At 36.8% G+C, this 13141-nt stretch overlaps 1 protein-coding gene across 2 annotated transcripts in view; it reads left to right on the top strand.

Moving 5' to 3' along the window:
- The window catches only part of PTCD3 (pentatricopeptide repeat domain 3), a 35196-nt gene extending 24041 nt beyond the window's left edge, over positions 1-11155 (top strand). The window contains exons 16-24 of one of the 2 annotated variants that reach the window (XM_014076218.2): positions 3051-3079; positions 3463-3569; positions 4707-4785; positions 4882-4972; positions 5407-5492; positions 7513-7658; positions 9076-9117; positions 10187-10345; positions 10779-11155. In XM_014076218.2, coding sequence (XP_013931693.2) covers positions 3051-3079; positions 3463-3569; positions 4707-4785; positions 4882-4972; positions 5407-5492; positions 7513-7658; positions 9076-9117; positions 10187-10345; positions 10779-10824 — 785 coding nt within the window. In that variant the 3' untranslated portion in view covers positions 10825-11155. Of the gene's footprint in view, positions 1-3050; positions 3080-3462; positions 3570-4706; positions 4786-4881; positions 4973-5406; positions 5493-7512; positions 7659-9075; positions 9118-10186; positions 10346-10778 lie in introns of those variants that run through there. The other variant, XM_087713316.1, reaches the window with a different exon arrangement.
- The last annotated feature ends 1986 nt before the right edge of the window (positions 11156-13141 follow it).

A 13141-nucleotide genomic window follows, 5' to 3' on the forward strand; every position in this document is an offset into this window, starting at 1 on the left:
TGTGTGTATATACATATATATACACACACACACATACATACACACATATACATATGTATCACACTTATATATTCCGGTATTTCTAGTAATCTATTAATCTATTGTATTAATCTAAGAGTCAATTCTAAGAGTGAATTCCTTATAATTATTAAATGTACTATAATCAAACTATCTCCTTAATTAATCAGTACTAATACCAATATTATCTAAAATGGTGAAATTAATAATCTTATAGCAACAACAAAACCCAATGACAATAATATGTTTGTTTGATAGTAGTATTATAACATTAATTCCAAAACCTTTAAATTTAACCTTATATATGACCCTCCTGTATTAAGTAATTATATAGATATTCTGAGTCCCCTTGGTCCATTAAATCTTCTTTCTCTCCGATCGTTTCTTTTAATAATGTCCAAAGATTAACATCAATATTCTCTAATAGTCAGGTCTCTGTTATCCAAGGGATATTGTCACCAAAAATTCTGTTTTCTCTTGAGATGTACCATGGGGGGGGGGGGGGGGATTCCAGATTTCGCCAGTAGATGTCACTATTCCACAAGCTATCCAGATACAGACTAACAAAATACAGACTTAATAAAATGCACTGTCATGTTCTTCAGACCTTCAATAGTTAACTCATTTCCCCCTGAAGGCATCCATGTTATCAGAGTTATTCACAGCCGGCCTTTGTTGTGTTAACTAATTAAGTTTAGATTAGGCTCCTCAGACAGTTCAGAGAAGAAAAGAAGTTTTCAATCTCAGTGTATTCCTCCCACTCCGCTGCAAAGGGGGGGATAGGAGGAAAGATCCACCCCACTCCTTCTTTGAACCCCTTAGTCTCTTGAGCTGTTTTGGAATAAAATACCTTCCACCAAGATCAGGGATCTGTTAAGCTACTCGCTACTCCTGCAGCTTCTCTATAATAAAACCCCTCCAGATGCCAGATCCAGCTGCTCTTCACGGAGCTCTCTATTTAAGCAGCCATTCGTGCTGCCAGCTACCCCCCCCCCCCCAGGCTTCATCTTCTCAATGTCATCACAGCAGCATTCAATCACTCAGATTCAGCTCCCAGATGGAAAATGACTTATACTTTCTCTAATCAGACTGTAGGCAATTCTTTTCTGAACCATAAGTGTGCTAACATTTTCTTCTCCATGTTCCAACTTGTGCTAGCTCTCTTTTGTGTTTTCTTATGGGCTTCATGGTTCAGCCCTAGACTTCAATTTGTGAGGGGTCTAGCAGTACATCATTCCTGGCTTTCTGGGCAATAGGAGAATAACTCTGTTGCTGTGGGCCTCAGTATGTCTCATATACCTTCAGAGTAAGGCTGCATTTATATGCTTAACCATACTGTACTTATTTAAGGTTAGTCTGTTTGAGGAATTTGGATGTGATGTTTTATTATTATAATTTACTTTAATCAGACTTAACATACTCATACCAGTCAGTTGTAATTAATAGAATAAAATATGGTTTAGTCAAGCATGAAGTAATGTAATATGTTAACATAGTTTTAGTGTTCAGTATTCTCTTCTCAACAGCTTATCAGGATATGTTACTTGAATTCTGTGCTAAAATTAAATATTTATTGTAGTTTTTGGAGTATAAGATGCTCCAAGTATAAGACACATCTAGCTTTTGGAAAACGGGAGGGGGGGAATCTGTCTCTGCCTCCCAGCAATTTGCCTCCTTACAGCAAACAATACAGAAGATATACACTTTGTGGTTTACATTTCAGACTATACTTGTACAGATGCTAATAAGATAGATGTGGCCTTCTGGAAGTATACATTATTCTCTGCTATTTAAAAGAAGATTACACTAGCACTTGGGCCTCTTCAGATCAAGCATTTATTTTAAAAAGCTTCTTCATTTTGTTAAGTTAATAATAAAGCAGTCTTTAAAAAAATAAGACTAATAATTTGAACATTCTATAGGCATTTATAACCTCCTTACAATAAAGCCTTTTTCAGTTTAGCCTAATTAGCAGGAAAAAAATCTGTCTCTGCCTCCCAGCAATTTGCCACTTTGCAGCAAACAGCAAGTTTCACTTAGTTTAAGCTCTGGCTTCCCAATGATCAGCTGTATTGGATTGCCATAGCCCCGGGATGGAGAACCTATGGTATGCGTGCCACAGGTGGCACGTGGAGCCATTTGTTAGGGCACGCATGGCGTTGCCTTGTTAGCTGGCCAGCGCACGGATGCTGAGTTCAGCCTTTTTAAAAGCCTCCGGAGTGCAAAAAAATGGCCCTATGGGCAAACCGGAAGTTCGGGAACAGACCTACGGTTTGCTTGTAGGGTTGGTTTAAGCCCTCCGGAGGCTTCAGGGACCCTCAGGAGAAACCGACCCTACGAGCAAACCAGAAGTGACTTCCGGTTTTCTCGGAGGGTCATTTTCTGCCCTTCGGAGTCTTCAGGAAAGCCGCCTGAAGGCCCCTGAAGACTCTGGAGGGCCTCCAAGGTGGCGAGGGAGGCTGTTTTCGCCCTCCCCAGGCTCCTATAAAGCCTCTGGAGCCTGGGGAGGGCAAAAAAAGCATGGAAAAATGGGGGGGAGTTCCTCGCATGAACACTGGGGAGTTTGCATGTTGCATTATGGGTGTGGCACGCCTGTGCATGACCCCCCCCCCATGCTTTTCCTCCTTATGGTACGCAGGCCAAAAAGGGTTTGCTATAGTCTATTGCTGCCTCTGCAGGCCCCAGTTTCTCCATTTGCTGCAAGGAGGTAAATTACTGGGAGGCAGAGGCCAAAGGCTGGGGGCTGGCAAATTGGTGGGGCTACATTTGGTGTATAAAACACATCCAAATTTTCATCTTCTTGGGGGGAGGGGGAGGTCCATCTTACACTCTGAAAAATAGGGTAAAGGCTATGTCATCATAGCTTTAGGTGGTATCTTGGTTTGAGAAGCAATGTGCTAGAGTTCTTTGATTTGATACATATATTGAATTGTTACTGAGTCCTTTGAATTTGTTTCAGTAATCCTAAGAAATCCCCTTTTGGATAGCTAGAGAATGTCCAAAATTAACAATCGCTACTTCTTCTTTTCCAGTCTACTTCTTTCCAAGTGCGATGAAAACAGTAAGTGGACTTGATTTCTGTATATTGAGGTAGATACACATTCATGCTTGTTTAAATGTAAATATATATTTCAGTACCTTTCTGGCTATTAATGTATTATTAGCTAGATTTAAAAACAATTTTTAAAATGGTATATTCTCTCTAGAGAAAATGTGTGAAATAATCTTGCAATCCAATATGAGGCCATCAAACTTTGCTCTTTTAATCTTACCTGCCACCTATCCATCATCTTAAAGATATTTTATTAACTTGTAACCATTTATAAAATATGAATTAGGATTTTGTGCTTCTTGTTAAAATTGAAAATATATATGATGTTCTGTGTAGCAGAATAGCTGCTATTTGTTGTATTCAAAGATTCATATTTTGTTCCTTTATTGCAGTGTCTGGAACTGAAAGATGTTCAACTTGCGTATTGGCTACATAAAATGGTGGAGAAAGCAGACAACAGGATAATGTTGGGAAATATGACACAGAAGAACTTTTATTAGTAATTATTACTTAGCATTCATAATTATAGAATTGAATTATCAACAGTTTCAATTAGGCAGGAAGATTAGAATTGAAATAGATTTATTCTTAACTCCTGAATGTTATTGAATTTATTTGTTAATTACATTTATATTTCATTGTTAAGGAGCCTCAGCAGTTCACTGATGACATAAACAAAACTTCCAGAATAATAAATATTTTAAATTAAAACAATAAAATAACAATGAACAGCATCAATCCCAAACTTCTCTAAAAAGGAGCACTTTTTGCCAAAGACAGTTAGGGAGCATTTTGAATAGCAATCAGGTCCATTCCAAAAGATCAGTATGGCCACCAAGAAGTAGCATCACTGGCATTGTGCACCCCCCCCCCCCAAAAAAAAAAAAAGGGAGGAACCACAGGATGCTTTTCTTGGAACAATTGTGTAGGGTAAGCAGATTCTAGGTAGCAAATAAGGTTCTGAAAGTAATCTGATATCAAGCCATAGAGCCTTATAGGTTAAAACAAATTAGTATAAACTTATACTAATAAGTTTATTAGTAACCAGTGCCGGGCCATAGGAAGGTATAATGTGCTCCCAATATTAATAAGCCCAAAAGCTGCTGCATTTTGGACCATCTACTGATTTTAAGTGCTTTATAAGGGCAGATTAAAGGATGGTATGTTACAGTAGTTGAAAAAAAGTGATAAAGACATCATTAACTATAGAAGGTCCTCCTACCCCAGGTAAGGCCCACAACCCAAATGGAGCCATGAGTCCAGGAGGACCCTAAAGTTGCAGATCTTGTTTCTCCATCAGTAGATAATATTGGAGTAGCACTGATAATGTCAGATCTACAAGATAGAGCTTATATTAGAATGGCTACCGTAACATAACCTAGAAAGAAGTAAACAGTGACCCATTCCAAATTTATAAGTGAAGTTTTACTAGCAGGTGATTTTAATTTTGTTAGGTAAGGCTAGGTAATTTATACTATCTACTGCATTTTCTTCGAGGTTCAAAACATTAAGATTTTATCTTAAGTTACAGCTGTTTGAGAAGTGAGAACAGAAATTTAGGAAGATTACATGATAATCTTTTCCATTTTGAAATTGATCGCATTTTAATAACTAATTATTTCTTTCTTTGCCATAGTATGTCATTTTTTGAATTGTTGGCTATGATGGAAAACCTTGATGTTTTGTTGAAGTGGTATAAAGAACTGGTTCCATCAGTAAGTATTATTTGTTAATTTATTTTTTGTCACTTTAAAAGTTTAAACATCAGTGACTCAAAACTGATTATCCAAAATTTTGCATTTCTTCCTCAGGCATTTTATCCAAATATTAGAGCAATAATGCTGCTTCTTCAGGCATTGGACTCTGGCGATTGCTTGGAATTGATTCCTCAGATTTGGAAAGGTTAACTATACTTTGTTCTCCTGTTTCCAATGTCATAAGCAAATCATCTTCCCAATTTAGTCAGAAGAACCAGTATTAGGCAGATTTGCCTCTTTGAGCATCAGTAAAATTTAAATGTGCATTTAGACCAGAGCCACATTGTGGTGTTACTAGCTTGAATCAGGAAAGTTTTTGGATGTTCACCATCATAATGTCACTGCTCATCAAAACAAAGTATCTGTCATTCTCCCATTAGCTTAACTTTCATATAGTGTCTACATTTTCCTAACTTTGTATTTTACAACATATCTGTAGCCATAAAATAATAGTTAATTGGGCTCAGTTGAATTTAAGGATTAAACATACATATATCTGTTTTAATAAAGTCCCTAATTTCATTGATCAAAAACTGTTTGCAGTTATTTTATTTCTGATAACTTTTCTTTCCTGTTCAGATATTAAGCAATTTGGATTTAGTCTCAAAGACATTATTGTACAAGAAGTTCTGGCTCTTATGGCAAGAGACAAACAATCTCCAGAGGTGAGTCTTGATGGAACATGGGATATGGAAAATGGTAACACTTATAAAAATTGCAGAGGTCAATGGCATGAATTAGCTAGTGATTAAATGAATCTAGGAGACCTGCCTTTACTATTTTTTATTGAAACAAATGTAGAAAAATGTTGCAGGATTAATTTTCAGTTGATGGAATAGCAATAATGTCCATGTTTGCAGTAAAACAATACACATTAGGAAAGTTCCTCTATTTTCTCAGCAGTGTAAACCACTGGAAGAAATCTTATCCTTTTCCTTTGCTTCTTCACTTGGCATATCTCATCTTCATGCACCTCAGATTCTTAACACATAGCTACCTATTAATAGAAAAAGAACAATGGTTTATGATTCATCATATAATAGTCATTTCAAAGCTAGAATAACAGAAAAGCCCAGTGCACGCCAAAAAGATATGGGAAATATATTTATTTATAATACATTGGCCCCAAAACTTTTGGGAACCAGAGACCAGATCCATAGAGGTTTTTCTGAGAACTTTGGGGGGGGGCACATGCTGCCTGCATCCCACACATGTGGATGTGGCTTCACTCATTTGTATGACCCAGTGTTTGGTATTCCATGGAGCACTGCAGTTTCCTAGTTAGTCTTGCAGTCCTCTTGCTTCCTTTCCCACCCAACAGCAAACATTTCCTTGCCTGCTGGAGAGGGAAGAAGGGGAGATTTCCATTGCTGTCTGACAGTTCCCATAAGAAACTCAATGGGGAAAACTGGCAACTACTCAGAAGTCGCTCCTGCTCCTACTCATTTTTGTCTACCCTTGGTCATTCTGTTTCTCTATTTAAACAACGAAATACTCCAAAATAATGACTATGGGAGTATAGGTTGTCTAGTATAGCTTTAAAATTAGTTTAAAATATGTAAAAAATAAAGCTAATTTAAATGAGTGAAGAAAGTTAAAATGAATTCTGCCATTTAAGAATAGCAAATACACAACCATTTTAGTTATATAGGTTTACTGTTGTCTATATAATTTTGGAGTTGTAACATCAGGAAAGCTATCCTTTAGTAGAAAATGTGCAAAGTAGTCCTTGCTTAATACCCTAAAAGGGACTGGAATTTCTTTTTGCGTAGTGATTATATGACCACACCACTGAGCAACAGCAGTTTCGTTAGTCCCAATTGCAGCTTTCAACTCTGCAGTCATTACCCTAGAATCTCTCACCTTTCCTGCTATACTGCACTTGCCTGCACTTTAATTCCTCCCACCTACTTATTCTTCCCTAACTCTGCTTTTTTGGCCACCTTGCACTCCACCACCTCACCACCCTGTATTGCGTTGCCCCTGTCCCCACCACCCCAACTGACTGCCGTGATCTTCTTCATTACTGACAAGAAATGCCTCGTGTGGTCCTTCATGAGACAGCTGTTCAGGATGGTTTTACATAGCCAGCAGTTGCCTTTGTGAGGCAGGCTGGGTGCACCTCATCAGTGAGAGTAACAAGAGGGCGAAGATCAGCTGAAGGCAAAGTGTTTGAAAAGGCAGAGATGAGGGACAAGATAGGCAGTGGGAGGAGTTAAATTGCCTTCTGGTTGTAGATGCAGGTCGGCTGCCAAGCACATAAGTTTTCAGCAAATGACCATGGAGGGCACTGTAACAGCCATAAATTCATTTGTAATCAGTCATAAACAGGACTGGTTATAGTATCCATTATTTAGTGCAATAGTAACAGTTGTTGAAGGAAGGGTCATTAGGTGAGGACTAGCCATACAGGAATTGCTTAGTTGCATTGGCCTGAAAGAGTTTAGTTGTCACGGGGACAAATTAACCTCCTTACATCCTGTAAAATCTTAAGATGGTCTTAGTGTTCTTTGTACTTTTCAGAATACGGCTGGGTTGAATAGTAATTCTGTAAAGAAGGTGTTGTCTACTACAGCAGGTGTACCTAGAGTTGCCAAGCACTACTTTAGCTTCATATCTGAAGTAATATTCATTGCTAGATTGCTACTTTTGATTGCAGATGCTAAGTATCTTATTGTTTTGCAGACCCAAGTTGCATTTGCTGACTGTGCTGAAAATATAAAAAATTTGCATGACTTAAAGAGCAAGAACATGCAACTCCTTTGGAAAGACACTTCTCTTAATAACATCACAATACTTTTTGCCAGGGCTGGCAAAATGCAGGAAGCTTGGTAAGACAAAAAAAAAAAAGAGTCCCTGCCATTAATTTCTATTTCATTCTGGAGATAAATCTTGAAATAAAACAATTTACCCCAGGTTCCTGAACCATAGAAGTCAAATCTATCTAACTCAATTACAGTTACCATCTTTTGACTTTGACTCTTTTACTCAGTGTAGAAGCAGAGTACAACTTTTACTCTAAAGAGCCTTAATTGAAAACTTAAGCCCCAAAGTACATTGGGGAGGCAGAGAGAGAATATAATGATATCTAGACCTTTAGCTATTGTTGTGTTTTCTTTTTCCTTCAAGCAGTTCCTGGAGGAGGACTATAGCTAAAGGCATGGAGCCTGATGTTAAATTTTAAAGTTGTACCCAGTAAAGTCCACTAATACTTTAATGCTACTGACTGGTTATCTCATTTCTTCTGCTTCACTTTTAGACTAAAGGCAGTTTATATGTAGCATCTGGGCAGGAAAAAAAGCCTTTTAATTGGCAGTATTTTTTACCAATATAATAGAAATATTATGGGCTGGTTTTTTTTCTACTGCTGGAAAATGTCAACTTGTTCAAGGGAGAAGTATGAGTGAAGCTGCTACCACGCTTATAAACCAGTTTCATCTTTATGGCTAGAGATGTTTCCAAAAGCATTCACCAATCTTTATCTATAACCCAATGAGAAACTAGTTTTTATAGTGTTTTTTGTTCCACTATATATGAACTGTTGTTAAAATTAATTAAATTCCATATTCTGTGAACATTTTATTTCTTTTCCTAAGTTGAATTCTATTTGATTCAATAGGGTTTTTTCATTTTGGGTTATTAGCAGTTAGAAAAAAAACATTTTCTAATGGGATTTTGGATTTTCCTGGAGAATTAGATCTAGTTCTTTTTTTTTCATTGACTACATAACTTATATTGTCGAAAGATAAGATTTGGGATTATATACACATGTAGTTCTTGATTTACAACCCTTCATTTAGCGACTGAAGTAAACTGCATTGAAAAAAGTGGTGTACAACAGGTCCTTGCACTTAATGACTCACAGCGTTCCCAAGGTCACATGAACAAAATTTGGGTTCTTTGCATGTATTTACAATAATTGCAGTATCCCCTGGTCATGTGTTCATTTGCAATTTTTTTCCTGCTGGCTTAAGACAAGCAAAGTCACTGGGGAAGCCGCATTCACTTAATGTGCCTGATTCATGTAACAACTGCAGGGATTCATTTAAGAACTGTGGCTTTAAAAGGTTGTAAAATTGGGTGTGACTCACTTGGCAACCATTTTGTTTAACAACAGAAATTTTGCTCTCAGTTGTAATTATAAACTGAGGACTACCAATAAGTCAAGCCTTTTTGATGGACTTCTGATCATATTTTTTTCATCTCTACATTCAAATGGTAATTTTTATTTCTTTCCTCTCCAAATAGGAACATGCTACAGCTTTTTAAAAAATACTCCCATGTTCCCAGGTAAGCTTGTCTTTTAAAGTTTGCCCCTTGGAAGTCCTGATAATAAATGTCAGTCTTTACTTTCCCTTTGATTTGATATGTTCATTAGCATTCAGGCTCATTTGACCCTTAGTTTTCTCCAGTGTTAGGATGCCGCTTTCTGCCATGTATTGTCCTGTGCTGGCCCAGTTCCATCACCAAATGTCAGCTTGTCATTTCCTCAGATGGATGGTGGTTTTATTAGCAGAGTAAGCAGAGCTGTTGAGAGAACTTCTACAGTTGTAGGTGCAATAACATCTGAATCCTTTACAGAAATTTACCTCCACTGCTTGAATACTGAAAGTTTCATTAGCCTTTGAAGCTTTTAATTCACCTTTAAAGATTTTTGGTTACTGCAGAGAAGTATGATCTGGACATGGAATGTATATTTGTTTAGCTGCTAATTGTTAGCATTTGAGAAAAATAACCATTTCTTGGCCTACTCTTCAATATAGAAAAGAACATTGTGATAGTATCTTGAAGAGAAAACTAAGCTGCATTGTATTAATAATTTGACTGAATCTACAACTATCTTTTTCTTTCTTTGGATAAGCAGTTTGAAGCCCTGAATTTCTGGTGATGTAGAATAGATAAAGCCTTTATATTGTATATCATCAGAAATTCAAGAATCAGAAGATGGTAACACAAGTCTTATTTTAGCAGTTTTTTAGAACAGAAAAATATAATTATTCAAGTTAAACTTTTCTGTCAGTAGGTGTTTTCCTTTGTCAAATTAAGATTCTCTACTTAGACTTTTAAGGAAAGCTGCTTTGGTTGGATAGATGCCTGTTCATGGAACTCATCTAATTACTTGGGTTATGAAGAGGTGCCTTTAGTGTTTACAATAAATATTGGGTTATCAGGTTCAGAAATTTTTCACCTCACAGTAGTTTATTTAATTTATTTATTCAACTTGTTCTCCCTAGTTCTCCTAAAGGTGGCTTACCATCTCTAGATAGTTACCAGCATAATTTGGCAAATAAAATATTTTCCCATCAAACTATGTTACAGATGCCACTACAGTATCCATATCCCTTTTTTTCTTATGCAGTGATTTGACAGTGAAAGAGATGTTCAGCTGTATTAAACAAAGTAGCCAAGCAGATAAAGCACTTGAACTAGTAAAGCTGACTGCTGAATATGGTATACAATCAACGTCAGTGCTCGCCAAGACAACTCTAGAAGAATTTGAACTCTCTGAAGAACAAAGGTAAGTTTTAGCAAGTATGTAGCTGTGATGGCTACTGCTCAGAGCACCTGGGATATATCATGGAAATTCGCTGATATAGTAATATTCTTGACTATTTTGTTCCACTTATTTGAATTCATACCTGATGTTCTCCAAGAATTTGAGGCAGAGTACATCATCTTTCTCCCTTTTCCTGGCAGCACTTTAATTGGCAGCAACCTTCTATAGCTAGAAATAAAGAGACTAGCCCAAGCCATCAAGTGAGTTTCATGCCTTAGTTCAGTTTCCCTGTCCTGAGATATTTTGATCAGTATATCATATTCTTTCTTTGTAGGTGTTCCTTGTCCCTTTTGATGCAGATATTTTTTGCCAATAATAAAATTGTAGTTGTGCCAGCAGTTTGACAAATCTATAATTGTACTCATGTGGGGTTTTTTTCTTTTTCTTTTTCCAGGCGGACTCTGATTGATATAATAGAAGGAAACGGTGGTTATAAATAGGTGTCAGAAGAGAAACTACTTCCTCTTTTCTAAAAAAAAAACAACGTAACTTACCTGATTTCAATACAGCTGTCAGGGAGTGGCCCTGAAAATCTCTGTGAGCCTTGTACATAACTGTATTATATTGGTGGTATTATCATGTGGATTCCAATCTGATGGCAATTGGTAGGAAGTTCTGGTTTCACCTGTTTTGGAATGTTTGTTCTCGTTCTCCACAAGCTCCGTTTTGAAAACCCAAATTGTCTGCCAGAATCATAGAATTATTTTCTTATTGTATTCCATCTACATTTTGTTTAGACATGCTATCAGAAATAAAGAGTAATCCACTTGCCTCTTTTCAACAGGTTTTTTTAAAATTTAAACTAAATCTATTTGAACTGACTAAAGAGCTTTAGAATGTTACAAACTTCTAAGGATTTTTTTTTTCTTTTATATATCAAAACTCTAAACAGATAGCCCAGAATAGAAATATCACCATTGTTAGAATAGCACATATTTTATCAATGTCACAATGCAGTTCTGCAGATTTGTTAATTTCAAAAGCAGTATGGTGTAGAAAGTATTTTCCCCCTTAATTAAGTACACATTTGATTTGGTGGTGGATTTACATGTTTATTTTGGCTTGTTTTAAAAAACAGACTGATTTTGAAAATAGATGATTTGTGAATACACTTTTCCTGTAGCAAGGAATCCTAGGATGGTCTACATTTCTTCCTTGCTCCAGTAGGCAGAGTCAAGAATGTAACTTTTTGAGGAAGGAGTACCCCTCTCTGAATTAACTAAGACAAGCCAATGGAATTCCAGCTGTGATCTTGATTCTTCTGGAATTTATAGCTGTTGCTGACTTATATTTGTTGCTGACAACATAGCTTGCTAAAAATGTACAAACAAAATATCTCTTACTTGGAATTCCTCATATCCCTTGAGTTTTGGACAGAATAAAAGCAGGTGTGGCTCTGAATCCTGAAGAGCAAGAAGTTAATTTTGGTACGAAAATATGATTAATATGGAGAATTATGAAAATGTTAATTATGATATCCTTTTTTGGGAAGAGAAAAAAATGCCTTTTTCCTGAAAGCAGGGGCTACTTCCCAAGAAGGGAGATGTGTTCAAAACCAAATGCAGATCCCACAGATGCCACAAGTGGCAACTTGTGTACTGTACTATAGAAAAACACTTCACAGAAGTTGTGGAATTCCCATGTTATCTGGAATAGTGAAAAGAGTAAAACCTTACTTATTAAGAATATTGGTTCATCGGTCCAATACCAACCTTTTTCAAGACCAAACTAGGAAAATATTTATGCCCAAGACAAAAAAAAAATCTTATGAAGAAAACTCAGTGCTGTTATACCAACAGCATAAGAGCAAGATGACTGATAAACATACTTTGTAGACTCACAGAAAAATGTAAATATAGTGGCATTTTAACCAAGGCCACATAATTGCTAGTCAGCCAAGTATCGTCGTAAGTATGCAGCCCTTGGTTCTTTCTGAGCGTGATTATTTATTTGCCAGTCCAATTAGATAAGGTCATCAATGTGAGTGAGTGGCACATTCCCTCATTAGTGCCTATCTTTTGTTGGAAGTACAGACGATAACATCACTTATGAAGAACATCTTCATAGTTACGGAATTGATAAAGGTATATTGATGATAAATGGAATGAAAATGTAAGTGGCAAGTGCTCCATCTTTAGTTCCAAGAAACCAACATTTAGTTTTCTTGGTAGTTCATGCCTTAAAGTTCATTTCCTGTTCCCAAAAATTGGCATCTTTAGGGAAGGTGAGAACCACCAGGGTAGTAAGGAGCTCTGGTGGTGCAATGGTTAGAATGCAGTATTGCAGGCTAACTGCCTGGAGTTTGATTCTGATAAAACTCAAGGTTGACTCAGACTGTTGGGGATAATATGCTCACATTTATAAAATGCTCAGAGAGTCCTGTAAAACACTATGGGTAGTGTTTTAAATGCTCTTGCTATTATCTTAGGTAAACCAATCAATGCTGCAATGTTTTGTCCCAGTGTCTAGAGCTGAGTGGGTTGGAAAGGGAGTAAGAGATTCAGGTTCAATTTTACCAGGACCAAATGGCTTTACCCAATCCTAGATAATAGAAGGACCATTTTCCATTCAGGATAAGTGTACAGATGGAATTTTCTTGATTAACAGGTTGGAGAGCATGTGGCAACTATAGCTTGGAAGATCTTTGCAGAGGTTCTTCTGTACCAGTTACAACTGGTACTATGACTAGGAGACCTTCTAGTTCAGTGATGGCTAACCTTTTTGTAAAGGGGTGCCAAAATTGTGTGTGTGCGTTAT

This window comes from Thamnophis sirtalis, unplaced genomic scaffold, assembly GCF_051295495.1.
Source record: "Thamnophis sirtalis isolate CommonGarterSnake01/CBP01778 unplaced genomic scaffold, rThaSir2_p1.2 scaffold_4, whole genome shotgun sequence".
In the NCBI taxonomy this organism is placed as follows: domain Eukaryota; kingdom Metazoa; phylum Chordata; class Lepidosauria; order Squamata; family Natricidae; genus Thamnophis; species Thamnophis sirtalis.